Here is a 20,987-nt window from a genome sequence, read left to right on the forward strand (position 1 = left end):
GATATGGCCTAAATATTAAATACAAAGATGAAAAGAAAATGATGGCTGGATGGGTGTCAATTTGTAGGAAAAGAACTAGTGAATGAATATTAAGAGGGACAATGCATAAACGAAAACTCAAAGATACAATGTTTTTTGACTTTGTGGGTGATGAAGTTGGTAATGTTTATTTGAAGGCAATTTTTTTGGGGGAAACTAAATTGGAGCCACACTCTTAGAGAAAAATGTCTAAATAGTCTATGTTTATGGGGATCAAGCTGTTGTTGCTAGAAATGGTGATATTTCTCCTCTAGTTAGGTGACCTTAACGCTTCTAAAGGTAGGAGTAACATTAATTGCCAGTTTTGCTATGATGAAGGGTACATGGTTTGGTTATGACGATTTTTTCCTAGGGTACATGTACAAGTTTGAGTATGCATATATATATTCACACATACATATATACACACACGCAAACATACATGTACATATATACATTCACATGTATGTGCAAGTTGAGTTGTGTGTGTATACGTATGTACACATATACACACACATGCATTTACGTGTTCAAGTATGTGTAAATAAAATTGTAAAATTATAATGATACTCAATTGCCAATAAACAAATTTTTTTAATATCTCATGAGTCATGATTTTCAAAAAAGAAGAATTGTAAAAAGATTCATAAGTTCATAATTTAGTGATTTGTCACATGTCAATACACAATGGAAGTTATAATCTACATTCAATATTTTCGTATTGGTCTACATTGAGATCATCAAATTCAACATTTTGTTGAATTTCATTTGAACCACAATGGAGTACAGTGCCACTCCCATTGTCCATGTCATATGTATAAAGTGCCCCATCGATAGAGATTTTTGGCAAGTTGTGCAACAATAATGTCTAAATCGGCACATTGAAGAGTTAGATCCCTACTCCTTGGCACCTCCTTATTGTGATCAAATTTCTTACATTACAAGTGATTTCATTAACTAGTGGGGTTTTGTGAGTGAAGACTATGATGCGATTGAGGGGCATGCCATTTTCACAATTTTATCTCTTAAAGGTGAAATTTAGTATTTGGCACATTTTTGTTTCTAAAAATGTTCAAAAGCTCAATTTTTTTCTTTTGGCATTCCTTGGGTTCTCTTGGGTATTCTGAAAGACCCATTGTGAACTTGTCGGGGACCCTAGGTGACACTAGACTCAGCTTTGGATTGGACCCATATAGGGGCTTCTAGTGGAGTGGAGAAGGGGATGCTTTGATAGAACAATTTAACATAGCAATAACACCAAGTGGTGTTGGGAATGAAGTTTTTTATATCAAATATATTATGTTTATTTGCCTAATGCCATGCTATACAATATTTAAGATTTGAAATGCAATATATCCCAGGCCTTTCATATATCATCGTATAGATGCTTATTTTTTTTGTCTGTTTAGTTACAAGATTCAAGAAGAGTTGGCAGATTAACGGATTTCCGGATGATTCATTGATTAACAGAGGAACAAATGTGTTCCTTATAAAGAATTACAAGGATGTTGTTTCTAAAAGAAACAACGTAGACTGAAGACGAAATTAGAAACAAAACTAGAGACAGGATAGGAAACATTCCTATCTGGACTGAAGAAAAAAGAGACGGGATAGGAAACATTCCTATCTAGACTGAAAGACGGACTACAGACAAGTAGTTGACTATTATAGAAAGTATAAGATATTATCTTAATACCCTCCCTTACTGGTTAACGTACGGATGTCGAAACATTTTGTGATAACTGAGACCCTCCTTGGATCTACAGAATGTTGAAACCAAGAAGCTTTGCCAGAAGAGTGCTATGACTCAAAATAAGTTGCAATTACAAAACTTCGTTTTTGTGGAAAAAACGGTAAAACCCAGAATCTCACGCAACCTTGCGTATTACAGACAACTTGAAATGATTTTTGAGGAGAAAATCAACAAACCCAGAATCTCACACAACCTTGCGTATTACAGACAACTTGAAATGATTTTTGAGGAGAAAATCAACAAACCCAAAATCTCACACAACCTTGCGTATTATAGACAACTTGAAATGATTTTTGAGGAGAAAATCAACAAACCCAGAATCTCACACAACCTTGCGTATTACAGACAACTTGAAATGATTTTTGAGGAGAAAATTAACAAACCCAGAATCTCACACAACCTTGCGTATTACAGACAACTTGAAATGATTTTTGAGGAGAAAATCAACAAACCCAGAAAAAACAGAAACAAATTCAGAAGGCTCTGCTCTTGTCGGAAGTCTCATGAAGACCTTTTAGATGTGTCCAGATTTCGGCAGCTGTCTTGCCAAATGGAATCTGAGAAAGCTGGTCATCAGCTACGGATAGTTTGAGAAGCATTACTGCCTCTCGATTGTTCAGATCCCATGTATCTTGATCAGGACCCGGAGAAGTCGGATGCTGTGTAACACCCAGAACAAGTTGATCGGTGTTTCGATATTCGAAGATTGCGATGATGCGCTGCTTCCAGGTTCCATGATTGCGACCATTGAATTTGGAATTATGTTCGAGCAGAATATTTGTCAGAGATGCCATGGCACGTTTTTCAATGAAAAACTGTGAAAATCTGTGAAGGCACGTTCTTCGAGGCAAAACTACGAAAGACCCAGAAGAATCAGAGAATGACCCAGAAGAGAGCTCGAAAAACCCAAAAGGAATCTGCTGTCGTTTTCTGGATTCGCTGGCTTGAAAATTGAGGCACAAAAATCGAGGCACCCATAAAAAACGAACAACAACCCAGTTGAGCTCTCGAAAAACCCACCAAGAATCTGCAAACAAAATATTTTTTCGACCCCAAAAATTAGGGTTTCGAAAAAAAAGGCCCTGGCTGAAAAAGGCTTGAAAAAATTTCAGATTTCTTGATAAAAATGGCAGATTTTTTTCAGGGAGAGCGCAAATGATGAAGAATGCAAACAAAACGAACTAATCCTTGACCCTACAGTCGCGATTTTGCTGTCAAATGAGCTAGAAAATATATGGACGCGAGTTGCTTCAAACGCGTGTGATTTGGATGCGATTTGCAGAAAAAAATTGCGAGCTTTCCCAAGGATACAGGCACGCATTTTGCAGACCAGGAGGCTGCAAAAAAGAGACGACTGTTGTGGTGTGTAGATAATTTCAAAAGAAATTATAAATTTTTCGAAAAATTCCTTATCATGGCTCTGATACCATGTTACAAGATTCAAGCAGAGTTGGCAGGTTAACAGATTTCCGGATGATTCATTGATTAACAGAGGAACAAATGTGTTCCTTATAAAGAATTACAAGGACGTTGTTTCTAAAAGAAACAACGTAGACTGAAGACGGAATTAGAAACAAAACTAGAGACAGGATAGGAAACATTCCTATCTGGATTGAAGAAAAAAGAGACGGGATATGAAACATTCCTATCTAGACTGAAAGAAGGACTATAGACAAGTAGTTGACTATTATAGAAAGTATAAGATATTATCTTAATATGTTCTATGAAACAATGGTCCTTGCTATTTTTTCTGTGCAAGAGCGCTGACATATATACTGCTTTGTACTGGCACTATTAGATATATTAAATATTTTTTAATTTTAACTTTTTAACTATTGATTTTTGAGGCATAATTAGTAATCATGACAAATGATTGATAATAGGTTTCAATGTTTCTTAGAATTTATAGGCATATAGTTAAATGAAATGGTATAGATGTACTGGAATTGTTTGCATTCTATCTTTGCTAGTCTTGGTTCTTTTTAGTGTTTATTTTTTCTATCATCATGCATCTTTATTTCATTAACTTTTTAACTTACCATGCAGGAATTGACAATGGATGGAATAGAGCGGCTGGCAAAAGACAAGCTGTTCTTGTAGGGTTGAGCATGCTGTTAATAATTTTTTTGTTTTGTTTTCTTCCTTAGATTTAATCTATAATTTTCAAAATCTTCTCTTGATCACTTTCTCGTTTCTCCGGTGGTTCTGTTGAAATACAATCAACATTTTACTAATACTGAATGCACTTCTTTGGAAAGTAGAATGTAAGAAATGTATGCCAAACTAAAAGTCGAATATGTGCAATAAATTTAACAACTGAGTAGGATTTTCATATAGGACTAATTTTGCTAGTTCTTAATTTTATAAATAATCGGTCAATGATGTCTTTGTTTGCTTAGAGTATAGATAGGCTAAAATGTAGTACTTTTCGTCTACCCATGCCAATTTCTAAGACTAAAAAATGGCTTTTTTTAATTTATATTCTTGTCATGACATATTTGAAATCTCCATTTTTATCACAATTTGAGCTAGAATGGAATGCCTGTTGGATCTAATATCCGGTTTTTTTGGCTAAGTGTATTTTGTTTTCCACAGTACACGATTTTCTAATAATGCAATTACTGTCAAGCTATGTTTATCTTTTGGTTTTATTGTTCTTAATGCATGTATTTGTGAATATGATTCAGGTCTGAGTTGGAGGAAGAGCTTGGAAAGAGAATCAACATTATTTGTACAAAAGGGAGTATTCGCAAGATAAGGTATTCCTTGTTTTGTTAAGAAAATGGATTTGTTGAAAATTAACAATTGGTTTGCTAATAATGGATTTCAATTGTACAAGGTAATAACAGAATATTGGTTGTTACCATGATTTCATCTTTGATTTTCTGTTTCAAGGAATTATTATATTTTCTAATGAATGCTGACTAATTAAATTAACTATGTGACCTAACCTACAGAATAACCTACTGAATCGAGGACACTATCTAGTTTATTTGAATGTTTATAAGATCTCTTCATTTTAATGTTTGCTCAAGCTTGTGCCATATGGAACAAAAAAGTGACAACTATAAGCAGATCCTAAAGAGATATGAGAGCAGAACTATAGCAGACTTGTGAGGAGAAGTTTTGACCAGATTTATGATCAGTTTATAGATCTGATAAGAGAATTGTAAAAGTTTGAAGAAGAGAGTTATAGCTTTTGTGAAGGCAAATTGAATGAGGGTTTGGTGCCTCTAGCGGGCTAGTGAACAAAAAATGAATGAGGGTTGTTGTCCCTAGTGGGCTAATTCTCACAAATTGAATGAGGGGTTGGTGCCTCAGTGGGTTGGTGTGCACATATTGAATGAGGGTTCGGTGTCTCTAGTGGGTTGGTGCTCACAATTTAATGAGCGATTGGTACCTTTAGTAGGATGGAGCTTACACAATTTGTAAGAGATTATTATTTAATGGAGTAATTTGTCTTGATTCTCTTCCATAAGGGTTTCTATGTAAATATCATGTGTTATTGTGTTTTTCTCATAAAGGATCATTGAAGTTGTGTGAATGCTGCTATTATTCTTAAGTTTCGCATATGGTTAAGTTTGTAAAACGTAAAGATTATCATTACAATGATCCATTACCCAACTCAATCTAATATTATGTTGATCAATTGGTATACGGTCCACTTGTTTTGAAGAAGTCTAACTTCTTTAAGGTAGATTGAGAGAGCACATATGACAATCACAAAGAGAAAAGGAAATAAGGGAAAAGGATAGACCATGCAGGTTATTAATAACAAAGCACCAAATGCAATTAATGAAGCGATAAATAGAACACTCTTGGCAGAAAAAGATGAATTCTTCAAAAGAGAAAACCATCTTGTGAGTAAAGAAGATATGAACATAGAAGAGGAGTCAAAAGAATATGAAGATGATGATGAAGAGAGATCTGAGAATGAAATATATTGCACTATAGATGAGATTGAAAAACTTGGAAAGAAAAACCATGAACTTGAGCTACAATTTCAAGTGTCAATTATATCTAATGTAGAGTTAATATAAGCCTTGAAGTATATGAGAAGATAATTGTTAAGCTAATGTAACAGCCAAACCCTTGCAACACAATTATGAATAAACAAATAAAAAATATTAGTGAACAAAGGAACTGAACTGACTTTCATTTTTCCTAAGAACATGAAAAAAAAACTACAATTAACAATTCAAATATAGTTACTAGCTTCTTTTCACATGATGCTGAATTAACAAACTTTTTCAATTATTTTCAAGTAAATTAAATATTAAAGAAATATAGAGTCTTCTGTAATAGAAATAAACTGACAAGATCAAAACCTGTACATGCTGCTCTTTCCAATTGTTCCTAACTTGGAAATTGTCCATCATGGATGAAAGAGAATCACCAAGGGTTTTACCACCCAATATTGGATCTTTTGATCATGAGTAAGCATTACCTGCACAACTTCCAGTGGAAGTGGCCTTGCCCTTCCTAGGAGTACACGAGCACATTTTCCATTTATTGCTATTTGAGACTTCGTGTAGAACCCACGACTGTCATAGTCAGTCATCCTAAAGATATCCTTTCGTACTAGGTTATCTTCCTAGCTAGACGTTGCACTATTGGTTCTAGTAAATGCTGTATACTACCCGTAGCATAGTACCACCTTGACCAGGATTTTGAAGAGCACAAGCACATACCTTTTGTAGCCAATGTCACTAGCAAATTCAATCCATGGACCTCCTAGCCCGATAAATTGGATGACCCTAGTCTGATAGCATTAACTTTCATAGGCATCACAAGTTATAGGAATATATCCTACCCATCCTAGGGTTGTATCTATTATCATGATAAGTTTATTCCCAAAATTGGTCAAGAGGAGGTTAGTTCAAAACAAACTCTAATCTCAAGATCACTTGATTTTGATTCCTCAAGGCATAGACTTTGGTTCCTAATCATTAAATTGAGTTGACTACTTATTGAGTTGTTATACCAATCAATGACCCCAATTTAGAACAATCTGAAGTTCGTTCAGATTCAATAGCACTATGGCCCTATTGATCTGTTCAGAACAGAAACAATGATACACTTGTAGCATGCACACCATTTCATTAGAGTTCTTGGTTACAATGCTAAAAGAAGCAAACTCCTAATCCTTTGGTATGGAAGTGTAATGTTTAGGAGCTGCCATAAACATGAAATGCATATAAAAGTATGAAAAATTCATCTAGCTTTGCTGAGTGGATCCATTTTGAGACCTAATGATCAAGTATTCTCAAAGAATGAGATCTAATCCACACAAAAAACTTCAATATCGTGGATCAAAGATGATGTATCACTACTTACTAATATGATAGTGTGATTCATTGTCCATGACAATTATTCTTATCAATATATTAATATGATCTAAATTCAAAATAAGAGAGCAAATTTTTGAAGGGTCTCTATGTGATCCTCCCCAGTAGCACTGCCTTCTTTATATTGGTCCCATTGGACCTTTCATTGGTTCACCTTGTGGTTATGTAAGTGAAACTTGTGTACCTTGAGCATGCTCAGTAGCTCTAACATTACCATTCTTGGATCTTGCACTTGCAAGGAATTCCAGTCAATAACATGCTCAAAATCCGGATTATTTCATTATATACGAGACAAAAAAACATTGTGCTATCAGGTGAGAGCTGGTGGCAGAGCAATTCTGTAGGTGACCGGGTTGATGAATTCTAAGACTTGAAAGGGTCCAACATAGCAGGGTGCTAGCTTGGACAACTTCCCAAACTTAATACATCATTTGTGGGCTTTAACCCTAAGAATGTTTTTCCCCCAATCTCACATTGTCTAGGGGTGCGTTTTGTATCAGCATAACTATTTTGCATGTCATTAGCTTCAGCTAATCACTTCTTAATTAGTCACACCCGTTGTCCATTTTTTAAAGCATCTCAAATCCAATAACAATCTTGTCTTCAAGTTTATCCCAACTAATGGGAGATTTGCACTTTGTGTTGTAGAGTGCTTCAAAGAGTGTCAACTTAATGGCTGATTGATAGGAATTCTTGTAGGAAATTTCTTCTAAAGGTAGATAATTGTCCCATTTGTATTGTTGGTTCATGCAATACACTTAAGTAAATCTTCTAAAACTTGGTTTACCCTCTCTATCAGTCCATCTTTCTCTAGATGATATGCTGAACAAATGTTCAACCGAGTTCCCAATGCTAGAAAAAGGGTTTTCCAAAGTCTAGAGGCTATCCTCACTTCTATTTTGGAGATTGTTTTCTTTAGTATGTTGCTTAACCAAAAAATCTTTTGCTCAATTTCTTGGCCAAAATATTAGCTCCACTGGTTAGATTACTGAGAATGAAATGAGCAACTTTAGTTAACCCATCCATCTCTACCAAAATTGCACTGTGTTTATTTTTGGATATAGGGCGACTTGGAACAAAATCCATATTGATCATCTACCACTTCCATTTTGGAATAGCCTGGGCTGTAGTAGCCCAGCTGGGTGTTGGTGCTTAGCTTTAACTCTCTGGCCATACTTCAAAATCTCGCTGATATATTGCCGATATCTTGTCTTCTTGCGAGAATTTAGAGGTGGTGAGAAAAGTTAGGATTTTATTACCAGTTTCTCAGGCTGACAAGTTGGCAAAATCTTGGCAATAAATAGGTGTTCTCTCGGCGATATATTGCCACTTCTCGGCAATAATTAAGGAAGTTCTTGTGGGCTGTGTGCCAGTAAATACCCGTGACCATAAAACAACATTTCATTATATTTTTCTTGTGTTCAACTTCTTGGGTGGAGAAGGGTTTAAGAGGAGCTCCTAAGTGTTTGGCAGTGATTTAAAGCGATTTTCGGTGGATTAGAAGCTCTTTCCAAGAAAATCTGGATTCACAAGTAAGTTTGTTAATTTTTCGTTCTTTTGAGTTAAAAATTGTTTCGTCTTGCCATACTTGCATATCTTGCATCTAACTTAATTAAGACTTGAGGAATACCATTTCTAATGTTCTCTAACATGTTTTAGAGTGTAATGACCAAGATCTAACACCATGTTTTTGCAATTTTTCTGAAAACAATCTTTTTCTCTCTTCATGATTTCATAATCTAATACAGTTTTTGTTTGATTCTTTGGATTTTCATCTTGTGTTTAAACTTATTTGAAGTTTTAATCTAATATAGTTTGTTCCTAAATATGTTTATTAAATTACTAAATTTGTGGTTTATTTTGTATGTGTAGGTTGATTTTACATTAAATGGGAAATTTGGCTTCCTCTACAATTGAGTCAGTTGCACCATCTCCCACTAGTCCCGTAACATGTCTATCTAGATTTATAAGCACACACTCTAAAGGGGCTAGAGACTTAATCTCATTTTTTTATTTTCTTCTTGTACATTGCTCAAAGAAGTTGTTTCTAGGGGTAAAGATGTGGTTGAAGAGAAAAAGTTACAATGTAAATAGTATATGGCTGCACCATACTTTCAAATGGATAGACGGATGAAAGAGACCATACCATCATTAACTTTTTGTTTTTTTGCAAAGATCAAATAGTCTTTCTTAAATCCTTGGATGCCTCAGACAAGATAAAGAAGACTTAGACTTTGGCTCTAATGCTAGAGAATGTTGTGATGGAGGTTAGGGCTGAAAATGCGGTGCAAATCATAACCAACAATGTAGTGACATATTGGGCAACGGGTAGGATCTTACAAGAAAAGCATAACACACTCTCTTGGTCTCCTTGTGCAGCATATGTTATTGACCTTCTTTTGGAGGATATAGAGAAATTGGATTGGGTGAAACTGGTTGTAGAGGAAGCAAGGAAGATAACAAAATATGTCTACAATCACCCTTGGGTCCTTCGCTTCACGTGAGACTTCACCAAAGAAAAGGAGTTGGTTAGACTCGTGGTCTTTAGATTTGCAATGATTTTTTTAACGTTGCAAAGTGTTTTTCAGATGAATCCTTAGAGGCAAATGTTTGTGTCCAAAATAGTTATTCAAAGAAGGCCGATGGACAGAGTGTTGCATGCATTGTCTTTGACATCTAGTTTTTTGATCAAGCTACAAAAATTGTGGAGGTAACTTGGAAACTTCAAAAGTTGAATTTTTTTTGGTACTTATTAATCAAGTCTTTCATTATTAATTTATAACCCTATTCTTTGATTTATAATTGTTTTCTACATTTCAATTGTAGGTGGTGAAGCCCTTGGTTAGAGTTCTCTGTTTGGTAGATGGGGAACAGACCCCAATGGGGTCCCTTTATGAGGCCATGGATAAGGCCAAAGAGGCTGTAAGAAATAAGTACAGGGGGGAGTGCCTAAAATTTCAGCCCATATGGGATATTATTGATAGGAGGTGGAGCAATCAGCTCCACCAACCCATTCATGCAGTGGGGTATTTTTCCCAATGGAGAGGACATGGAGGGCTTCAGTGAATGCATGCAAGGGATGGTACTTGACATTGCGGTGAGAGACCTCATTGTGGCTGAGATGAAAGTGTATCAAAATGCAAGTGTTACATCCCAAAATTTTGACCTATTTAAGATTATTATAGCCGTTGAGTCAATTAAATAAAAGCTATTGGTTTTACTTCTTTTCTTTCTTGTTCATGTGAAAAGGGTAGTTATATGTAACTGTTGTTTCATATGAAATTGGTTGTTATATGATGATAACTGTTTAATGATGATGGCAGTTAATTGTTACTTGTCATATGTTGATGATGGTAGTTAGCAGTTGCTTGGTTTTGGAATGATGGTTATTTACTAATTTCTTTACTATTATCTATTTTATATGTTGATAAGGACTTATCATGGGAACTTGTTATTATTGAGGAAAATGTTGCACAGGTGGTTGCAGGAGCAGACGAAGGGGAAAAGCATTGCTTAACGGGATCTATGGAATGGGGCACTACATTAGTCCATTTGTTCGATCGACAGGTATGACCTCTAGCTATCTTGGTAAGGACCAAACAGCTGCATAACAAGATACATTCATTGGACATGCATGAGCTATAGGACTATAAAAAAAAATTCAACATTTTAACATATTCAAAATACATACCATTAATGGTTTATGTTGACCTTCTCATCATTTCAATACATATGTATGTATGTATGTATGTATGTATGTGCACATATTATAAGAGTAAGGTGCCAACATAGTGTTAGATTATACAAGCTCGTCCCTATTAATATACGTATACCTTGAGAGGATATGAAAATAAAATAATCTCCCAATTATATATGTATTTAGATATGCGTATCCTAATAGATATAACCTTGGACAAGATAATAATATGATGTCACCATTCAAAAAATAATATATATACATGGAAATATATATATTGTAAATTATTCTTTTTAGGAGACCTTCGAATTCTTTCCTCATAAATATAAATCTCTGTGAGAGACGAGGAGTACACTTGGCATTTTTCTTTTAAAAATCGGTGAACCAAGAAGCCAGTTATCTTTTCTATAATGTCTATCAAGATCGTTGGCTTCCTTGAAGCCTTCTTCATTATTCTGTAAGCATATATGTCCGAACATATGATGGAGAGCAAGCACCCCCCGATAGTGGATTTTACTTCTATTCCCTCTTCTTATCTCTTTCCTTTTTCTGCGATTGATGTGAAAAGCTAGAACCGAGTTCTATTTCTGATTTTTGAATGGTATTTGAACTTGAATTCCCATATTTAAGAAGCCGACTTCGAGAGCTGGCCATTTAGAGTTAAACAAAGATACATCTTCCATTGATCAGGTTATGTGATCGGTTCTCCTAAATTTATTTTGATATATGTTTTGCATTCGAAACTATAGATGCAAGAATAGCATTTCAGCATTTCCAAATAATGATGCTCGGCCTTGATGTAATTCAAGTCTATCGAATAGTACCTTCGATCAAGCCCATCAAGTTATTTCACCATGTTAAGACTGAACCACACACACATTTCGTACTATGTTTTCCTCTTTGATTAAGCTAGTCTTTCAAATTTGAGTTATATCCTCTAAGGTTTCTTGAAGTCTTTAAGAACTGTATTACATCAATACTGAAATATATGTGTATTAAATTACAACGGCTGAGATTCAGCAAATGAATTGATACCCTCCATGATTTTACACCTAGGACTCACCCGACTAGATGGCCAGAAATGGGTGAAGAGGTGAGAGAAAGTTGTACAGGAACAAGAAAATAGAATCAGATTTGATACAATAAATTTATTATTTTTAACGAATCATTTAATAGCTCATGCATGTCCATTTATTTCACCCTGTTGTCAAGTCAAGTGGCAGTGATTGGGTATTAGAAACCCATCCAAAAACCTTGGCCAAGGTCGTTAAAGGCATGCTTGCCTTCTATAGATTGGAAGATGTCAGTGGCGCTAGATAATTATACATGTTTGTCTATTACTGAGCGAACATTCTAAACACTGATATTGCTCGGATGACTGGACAAATAGTGCCCCAAACCTAGCCTCAAGGTAGGGAGGGCTTTTCTTATCAAAAGATTGTGTGAGGATTGATATGGTCCGTGGTTGGGAGGTTAAGCCTAAGCTAATGCTTCTCCTCTTACCCAAAAGCCGAGGCTTGCACAACAAGTTCAAGACTCTCCAATTAGCTTTGTATGTTCTTTCTCTATCCCTTGCTATGCATTTACTTTCTCTTGTGAATATCGAATATCATAGTATGAATAGTAATGATTTAAGTTACTTCATTAAAGATGATAGAAAACACTTATTCTAGTTGGTAGTTATTTCAGTTAATATCCCATGAAATGGAGTTAAAGATGTTATATTTCAGTAGTTTAGTTGAAGTATTACTTTCATATCTACTTGAAATCAGATTTTAGCTCTAATCTTTTTAGTTAAGAAAATTTGTTTGTTACAAACGGGCAAACTATTCTCCTCAACCTTGGCAAAGAGAGGCAAACACACTCAAACCCTAGGTACAATATTCAAAATTTGGAGTCTTTCACATGCATGATAAGTAGATAAATACGAAGCTACAAAAACTTGTCCTCACCTTGGTTTCTAATTCATTAATATTTATCTTGCAAATGCTTGGTGGTGAAATTGGGGTGGAAATGTCCCAAATCTGCAAAAGCTTGCTCTTCGCATCTTATGTCATCCAGTTGTCAGTGTAATTGGAGCTTGTTTGAATCCATTCACATAAAGAATTGGAACAAGTTGGCACAAAAATGCCTAAATGACCTTATCTTTGTGCATTTTAATCTCAACTTGTGCATAAGAAAGGTATAGTCAGCACCAGCTGAGCCACTTGATTTGGATGACATAAATCCTTTTGGTGATTGGACAACATAGGAGAAACCTTCATTGTCCATTGAGGATGACATATATGAGTTGGAGAGACAAGCTATGGAGAAGGAGGGTTTTGCAGCGGGACTGGACGACATTCAGGAAGGGCAGTGAGAGTGAGGACATTGACAGTGAGTACAATGATAGTGAGGATGAGAAGGATGAGGAGTCATTGCCAAGGCCAACACTAGCACCAACATCACCACAAACGGCTAGTTTCATATTGAACATGACATTTGTATTTTCTTAAATTTTTACAAAGACATTTCAGTATTTGTAGTTTTCTTTAGAGTTCAGAGTCTCTGACTACATCAACATTCCACAAGAGGATGCAATTTTGTTACTTATTGTATTTATATATATCTAGACCAGCTTGTTTGGTTTGTTTACCCATTTACTGACTTATTGAATTTTGTGAAAAAAATGCATTTTAAATTAAATTTAAGTAATTTTAAAAATTCTCGATATTTTATCGAGAAGTTGTCGATTTCTCTCCGATATTTGCCTAGAAAATATTTTTATGTCTCGCCGATAAGTGGCAGAGAACGAGATTTTGAACTCTGTCTTTGGCATTTAAGGAAACATGCCACAAAATTTGGTGATATCACTTTTCATCCGTTTCCTAAAATATAAGGGTTTGATGTCAGCTAACATTTTAGTAACATCAGGTTTCCCTAAATAATGTACAAAATTAGCTTCCTTAAGAACTAATCTTCTTAGCTCAGGAGAATTGGGTACATACATCCTTCGTTGATATCTCAATAGTCCATCTTGCTCAATTTGAAAACCTTCATATTTGAAATCATGAGGGTCTCTTTGCACTGTTCCTCTAACCTACTTATAGTACTTGTCCCCTTCCAATTCTTGAAGAAATTTGATTTTGAAATTAGTCATCATTGCTCCAATATGCTTCTTGTGGCTTAAAGTATCAACTACCTATTCTTCTTTCCCTTAATATTGTTGATCTCAAAGTCATAATTGAATATCAACTCCAAACATCTCCTTTGTTTGGTATTCAAGTTAGGTTGGGTGAAAATATACTTTGGGCCATGGTGGTTTGACCAAGTTTGAAAGTTTTTCCAAGACAATGTCTTTGTACTTGGAGGGCATGGACAATAGTTGCTAACTCTAGTTAATGAGGTGCATAGTTTTGTTCATAGTTTAGTTTTTTTGATTCATAAACAATCACTTCCTAGACATTCCTTTGAGGCACCGATAACTATGGAAAATTATCTTGCTGGGTCAGTGACCTTGAGTATGGGTGCAATGGTTAGCTTTTCCTTTAAATATTTGAAGGATTTCTAGCACTTATTTGTCCACTCAAATCTTTTATCTTCACTTTAAAGGGAGGTAATTGGGCATGCTATATGAGAGAAGTTAATCACAAATTTTCTATAATATCCTACTAATCCCATAAAACTTCTTGCTTCTTGGACATTTTAGGGAATATACCATACTATTATAGTTTTAGTTTTTTTGGATCTACAACAATATCTCTTGTAGAGATAATATATCCTAGATATTGCACCTCATTTTGAAATGAAGTATGCTTGGATAGCTTTCAATATAACTTGTGTTCCCTCAAACGTTGAATAATGCGAAGATGTTGATGCTGCTCCCTCAAACGTTGAATAATGCGAAGATGTTGATGCTGCTCCTTTTCATTCCTTGAATAAATTGAGACATCAACAAGAAATACTAAAACAAATTTGTCCAGACAGTCTTTGAATATAGAAGAGAGAAGCAAAAGGCTATGGAGGCAGGAATTGCTAGATCCATAGATGAGACATTCTTGATGAGCAAAAAGAAAGATTGCTATTATCAAAATTGAATGAATGTTTACAAGGAGATATTGTCTTTATAAAGGAGATTGAAACCTTAAAAAGGTCTAACCTAGGTTACATCATAATAATTAATAAAAGAAATTAATTATTAGATGCCTAAAGTTTAGCTTAAGCAACTGGAGTTAATTAGGAAATATCTAATTACTCTAACACCCCCCCTTAAGATAAATTGAGGGAGTAGCTAAAAACCTAGAAACAACTACTAAAAGTAGAATTGGGTCTCGACAAACAAGGCCCGATGAGGTATCCAAGCACAATCAAATCTCGGAAAAGAGGAGAAATAGAGAAAACCATATGGGAAAAACCCTACTCCAAAAAGAGATGAAAAACATGCTGAAAGAAACTAGTGAAAGACTGAAGAAGCCTCCAAACTAGGGAATGTCCCAGAAGATAGGAACAAGAGATGATCATGAAGAACATCACTAAAGCATGTAGAAGCTGCAGAGCTTTGTCGAAAAATAATTGTTGATTTGAAAAAAAAAACTCCGCTGTAATAGAACTTGACCAGGTAGAGAAGACTATAATCTCCATTGAATTAGGGGGCACATAAAGGCAAACAACTGAACTCGAAGATACAGATGGCATGAAACACCAACGCCTGAAGAGCTAATCAATTGAACCAAGGAAGCATGAGAAACAATAGACGAACCCCCCTGATGTAGACAAGGGTGAGGTGACAGGCAACTGGAAAAAGTGGGCCAAAAAAACTACATGTCAAGGAACCACGATCAAGATGCACAAAAGAATACATATGTGTGTATTGAGGTGATCAATCTTAGACACGTCATGAGGCTAATGTCACGGAAGGGACACTCACTGGACAAAGGAAGATGGCAAACTAAGGCAAACATCAACCCCCCATGGCACTTTATCAGAGTAGTGCATGTACAATAAGGCACAAGACATGTTGAATCCCAAGAATGCAATAATCTACATGAGTGTCCTTAGATGACACTGCTCAAATCAGAAGGCAAACAAAGACAAACAACTAAAACGAAAATACAGATGCAGATAGGTACTTTATCTCAGTGCATTTGCAAGAATGCATACAAATGATGTTTAAATAGAGCATAAGAGACATAAGACTAATACAGTAGATAGTACAAGTCATAACAAATCATCTGAAGCAAATAAATCGATCCCCAAACTTGAAACAACCAAATTATCCACCACAATGCAAGAATGTAGAAGACTGAATAGAATGTGCCTGGAGCAGAATATGGAAAAACAACCAGCATCACTAGAAAGAGCTCGAAATGAGCTTATCAATGATATAAAGAATTCCCAAATTGGAGATCGGATGCTCAAGACATGTCTCCAAGAGTGCAAATAGGAACTCCGGACTTTGACAGCAGAAAAACCATCAAAACAACATCAAAACTAAAAACTAATTGTACGATTGTGACGGGCTCAGAACTAGCTTTCCGGTGATATCTTGTTTGCAAAAAAACGAAGTCTGTATGCCCGAGATATGAGCAAAAAGGTGAAGATAGGTCCAAATAGAGGCCGAGGAGGTGACAGGAAGTGGTGATGTGCAGTGCTGGCATGGCACTGACATCAGCAAGTGAAGAGCCCAAATTTGATGGTCAAACAACCGTCGAGGCAAAAAAATGCTAGAAAAATGACCCTTGTCAGAAAAAAAATGCAATTGTCGGAAACAAAGCAGGATGTCAAAAAAACGTAACTGTTGTCGGATCAAAGGGCTAGTGCCAGATTAAAAAACCGGTGGCCAAAAAAAAGTTCCACATGTGCCAATAAACAAAACATGTGGTGATTGGAGAGCCTGAATTTTGTGACTTGGGAAACCCATGTTGAATTCAAAAAATTGTCTTATAGCCAAAAACACTGTATTAAAGAAGGCCAAAAGCAGTGGTTGCTGCCAAAACAAAAAATTGCCACACACCATAAATTCTTGTGACAGGAAGGGACCCAAACATCTGTAAGCTTTTGCCATAGCTTCAAAAGTTATAAGAGCTTGTCCATCATCTGACATATAGCAGGAAAGTTTGTTCATCGGATAGTCAACAACGAGAATAGACAAAATAGTGTTCGTAGTAACTAGTGGCAGCTCCTTCTCTGGACCAGCAATAGAAACAAAGTTCATGGACCAAGGAGCAAGATATCCCCCTTAAAAGATGCCTCAAACATAATGCTATAGATGACGTGTATTGATGCTAGCTGAGGTTGACCTTTCCTCCAATGGCCAAGCTCACCAAAAAAAATTGTGAGTGCTCTCAAATTGCCCGCAAGTCAACCATCCAATATCTAGCGAGAATTCTTCTCATCAAGAGTAAGAAGCATTCTTTCTGCATTACGAATATGGAGACCATGCTCCCAAACCAGAGATTACTTGTCAAAAATGCCTGCAGAAGGTCGTGTCTAAGGATTATTTTGTCCAATATAAATTTGCTTGGGAAAACATGTGCCCTCTAATGATCGCGCTCCTGTGAAGAAATATCGCTCCCTCCTTAAAAAAAGGCATGTGATTAAGGAGTGGGTGGAATCCCAAAGCCCAGGCTTTCTCCAAAAAAAGAAGAGCTGTTGACTGTTGCTTCCTCCACCACTAATTTGCAAGGTCATATGCAAGGAGGTCTACCCGACTCTCTCGACAGGGAGTGCACCTCAACAATGAGATCATCATTTTGAGCTCCATGATGTTTATGAGGACGATTACTACCTCTGGCTCATGATGGAGCTCTGCTCCAGTAGAGATCTCTTTGACAGGATTGTTGAGATGACATGGACGTATTTGGTATGGCATGTTGGGAGAGCACACGAAGGTGGAGGTTGAGCATTGGCATACATGTCATATAGAGAAGCTGATGCAAGTGCCAAAATTGAGGCCAAACATGACTTCACAAACAAGAAATTGCCCACTCTGATCACATTAACAAATGCAAAAAAGGAGTTAATGACCCAAAAAACTGCCAAACTCCAAAAACACAGATCACGAGCATGGGGCAGGGAGTAGCGCCAAATCATCCCAAAATATCATGCATTTTTTTTTTGCAGGATGTGCGGCCCAATCAAAAAAGGCGGCTTGTGATTGGAGGCCATGACCCACGGTGCTGCATGCATAGAAGGCTGAAGCGCCTTTTAAATGCAAAAGACCACTGTCCATTTCTGGATGCATACACATGCATTCTCCAAGGCATAAAATGTTGCCTGAGACAATCCAAAAATCACGCCCACCAAACCACTCCAATAAATTCAAAATAGAGGCACAGGAAGGATGGTTGAGACAAAGCGTGCCACCCAAAAACAGAGTAGACATGCCATGATTGATGGCATAGACTCTACCTGCAAACCACTGCCTTTAATGAAGACAGTCCAAAAAACTGTCACAATGCATCAACCCACTAAAGTATTTGGAAACTGCCATTGGTGTTGAAAAACATGAGCCGTGGATAGGTACATTTGGAAAGCTGTTTTCTCAGCCTCCAACAATCATTCAAAAAACCATCCCAATCAAAACAAAATGTAGTCAAAGAACTCACTTCCCGAACAAACACCAAGCTTGAATGTAGACCGAGATCAGGAGGTGGTCTAGTGGGTTGTCAAAGGGCCAAATACAAAGCAAAAAAATGGTGGCAATGGAAAGTTCACACACATTGGAAGTAAAGACGCAATAGGAGCATCCATCCAAAAACAAGTCACAAACTTGTGCCTTCATAATTCTGCCTCATTTTGCGTGCAGGTCAATATGATCTAGGTGCAAAACAAATTTGCCTCAGATTTCAATTGCGTCCAAATTGGATGTATTTTATATGGAAATGGGGGTTTTCGAGCGCTCTGAGCTCAACGGTGATGTTCGTTTTTGCTCAAAGTGCCTCGACAATCAGTGACCCCCTAGATCCAATCATTTTTTTTGAAAGCTTAGATCTGAAAACCAATGTCAAATTCGATGCCAAATCTCTCACGAATAGAACAAGGGCATGAAGATGTGGAGCTCTGTTACCATGTTGAAGTTGATAAAAGATCAACCCCACAGCTACCAAAAGTCACCTGCATGCAAAAACGTGATACAAAAGAAAGAAGCAAAAGGCTATGGAGGCAGGAATTGCCAGATCCATAGATGAGACATTCTTGATGAGCAAAAAGAAAGATTGCTATTACCAAAAGTGAATGAATGTTTACAATGAGAGATTGTCCTTATGAAGGAGATCAAAACCCTAAAAAGGTCTAACCTAGGTTACATCATAATAATTAATAAAAGAAATTAATTATTGGATGCCTAAAGTTTAACTTAAGCAACTAGAGTTAATTAGGAAATAGCTAATTAGTCTAATAGTTGGAGCATTGATATCTTCCTCATTTAGTTTTAATTGATGATAGCCAAATCATAGATCTATCTTGGAAAAGACCACTGCCCCTCTCATTGATCGAACAAGTCATCAATTTTGGGTAATGATTACCTATTCTTAATGGTGGCATTATTCAACATCCTATAGTCAATATAGAGGCTAAGGGTTTCACCCTTCTTTTTTACAAAGATCACTAGTGCTTCCTATTGGTTCCCAAAATCCTAGATTGGAATCCTACAAGACTCGCCAACTCGCCAACTCGATGCTGGGATATCCAACGGGTTATGGCCAACTTGACGGAATTGAACAATGAAATTCGAGTTCCCTGCGCTTCTGGCTTTGCAAGGCCCAGGTGGGTGTACCTGATCTTGAATAAATCACTTAAATCCAAGATCCTTATAGCAGATCAATTAGAATGTGAATGCAATGAAAGTTTTCCTAACGAAAAGAATTATAGAAAACTTTAAACTTGCAAATTATGAACTGACAATAATAAAATGAATATATGAATGTCTTTAAAATAAAAATAAATAAATGCAACAAATGAATATATTAATTTTGTAAAGGAAAGAAATGAAACAATTGCCAGCATATGCATTATGAATCTAAGAGTAATATAAAGACCAATGCTTAATTGAATGGGCAAATAGAGTCAATATTATAAGTTGAAATATACAATTTTATAAAGTTCCATGTATTTAAACTATAAATAAATTTATAATCCAGACGCTACAAATCAATTGTACGAACACAATTTTAAACTAGTCTAGGATGTATTTTAACTCGTGATATGGAGACAAACTAGACATAAATATGGAAACAATTAAATATTTCGCAATATTTATGTTTATCAAGTTTAGAATAATCATTCAATCTACTTATCCAAACATTAAAATATTTATAGAAATTAATAAAAATATTTATAAAGGATACAACTTTATAATAATTTAAACTCTAATGCAAATAAATAAAATAGATACGCTTATAGATCATGCTGGAAATAAAATTGCACTGGAGACCTTGCGGATGATCCATCCAATGTAGTTTGACTCCATAATCGCATATAAATATATTAACTCAATAATTTGGAATTAACGAGCTTACTTCAAATATATCAAGAGTGCATAGTAATATGAATATTTAATTTTTTAAGGAAATTGTATCTCTATATGAATTGTGTATTTTGCATCTCATATTAATAAATATATAGAGTAACTCAGTTAGTGCCAACTGATCTGACTTTTCCAAACTAATCACATAACTCCCATTAAACGTAACTTATTTGGGCTAACAATTCCAAACTACCGCCTTAAGTAAACCATGGATTATAAATATAAATATTCCTGAATCCTCAGGAAATATACTTTGGGTCAATTTTCTTTCTCCAAATTGGCGAGAGGGTTACTTCGAATAAAAACCCATTCTGATCGTTCTGTCTTATGATATAAATGACAATGTGGTTCACAATTTGACTCCATATTCGAGGGCCTCCAGTTAAAAATTCTTCCGCTCCTCATCCGCATTTGTGCGTTCAGACTGGCTTCGACCTGTTCAGTGTATTTGGGCCTCCATTTCTGATAGCTAGTAGTAATAAAGATGGTCGGATGAATGTTTCAGTGTTCGATTTGAAAATATTTGCATCTTCTCCAACCACCAAAGCCGCTTACAGCCATGCCGTATTGAGGCAGAGATTAATTATATGAAAGTTGATATTACCCTTGAGTATAATATCTTTGATGTCCCAAATCATATCCTGTCTAGCCATGGATGCTTCCGTA

General features: G+C 35.9%; 1 protein-coding gene across 11 annotated transcripts in view; it reads left to right on the forward strand.

The window, feature by feature from the left end:
* Positions 1 to 20,987, forward strand: part of LOC149551050 (uncharacterized) — a 124,061-nt gene that overhangs the window by 88,385 nt on the left and 14,689 nt on the right. For 9 of the 11 annotated variants that reach the window (XR_016352664.1, XM_089786617.1, XM_089786616.1 and 6 more), the window contains 2 exons: positions 3,818 to 3,867; positions 4,459 to 4,530. Coding sequence is in view for 8 of the 11 variants with exons in the window: in XM_089786617.1 (XP_089642743.1) it covers positions 3,818 to 3,867; positions 4,459 to 4,530 (122 nt within the window). In the remaining 3 variants the exon portion in view is untranslated. Of the gene's footprint in view, positions 1 to 3,817; positions 3,868 to 4,458; positions 4,531 to 10,596; positions 10,687 to 20,987 lie in introns of all 11 variants that reach the window. The other 2 variants (XR_016352662.1, XR_016352663.1) reach the window with 1 other exon arrangement.

Source organism: Cupressus sempervirens, chromosome 6, assembly GCF_028749045.1.
Source record: "Cupressus sempervirens isolate cs-2001-9-10 chromosome 6, ASM2874904v1, whole genome shotgun sequence".
Taxonomy (NCBI): Eukaryota; Viridiplantae; Streptophyta; class Pinopsida; order Cupressales; family Cupressaceae; genus Cupressus; species Cupressus sempervirens.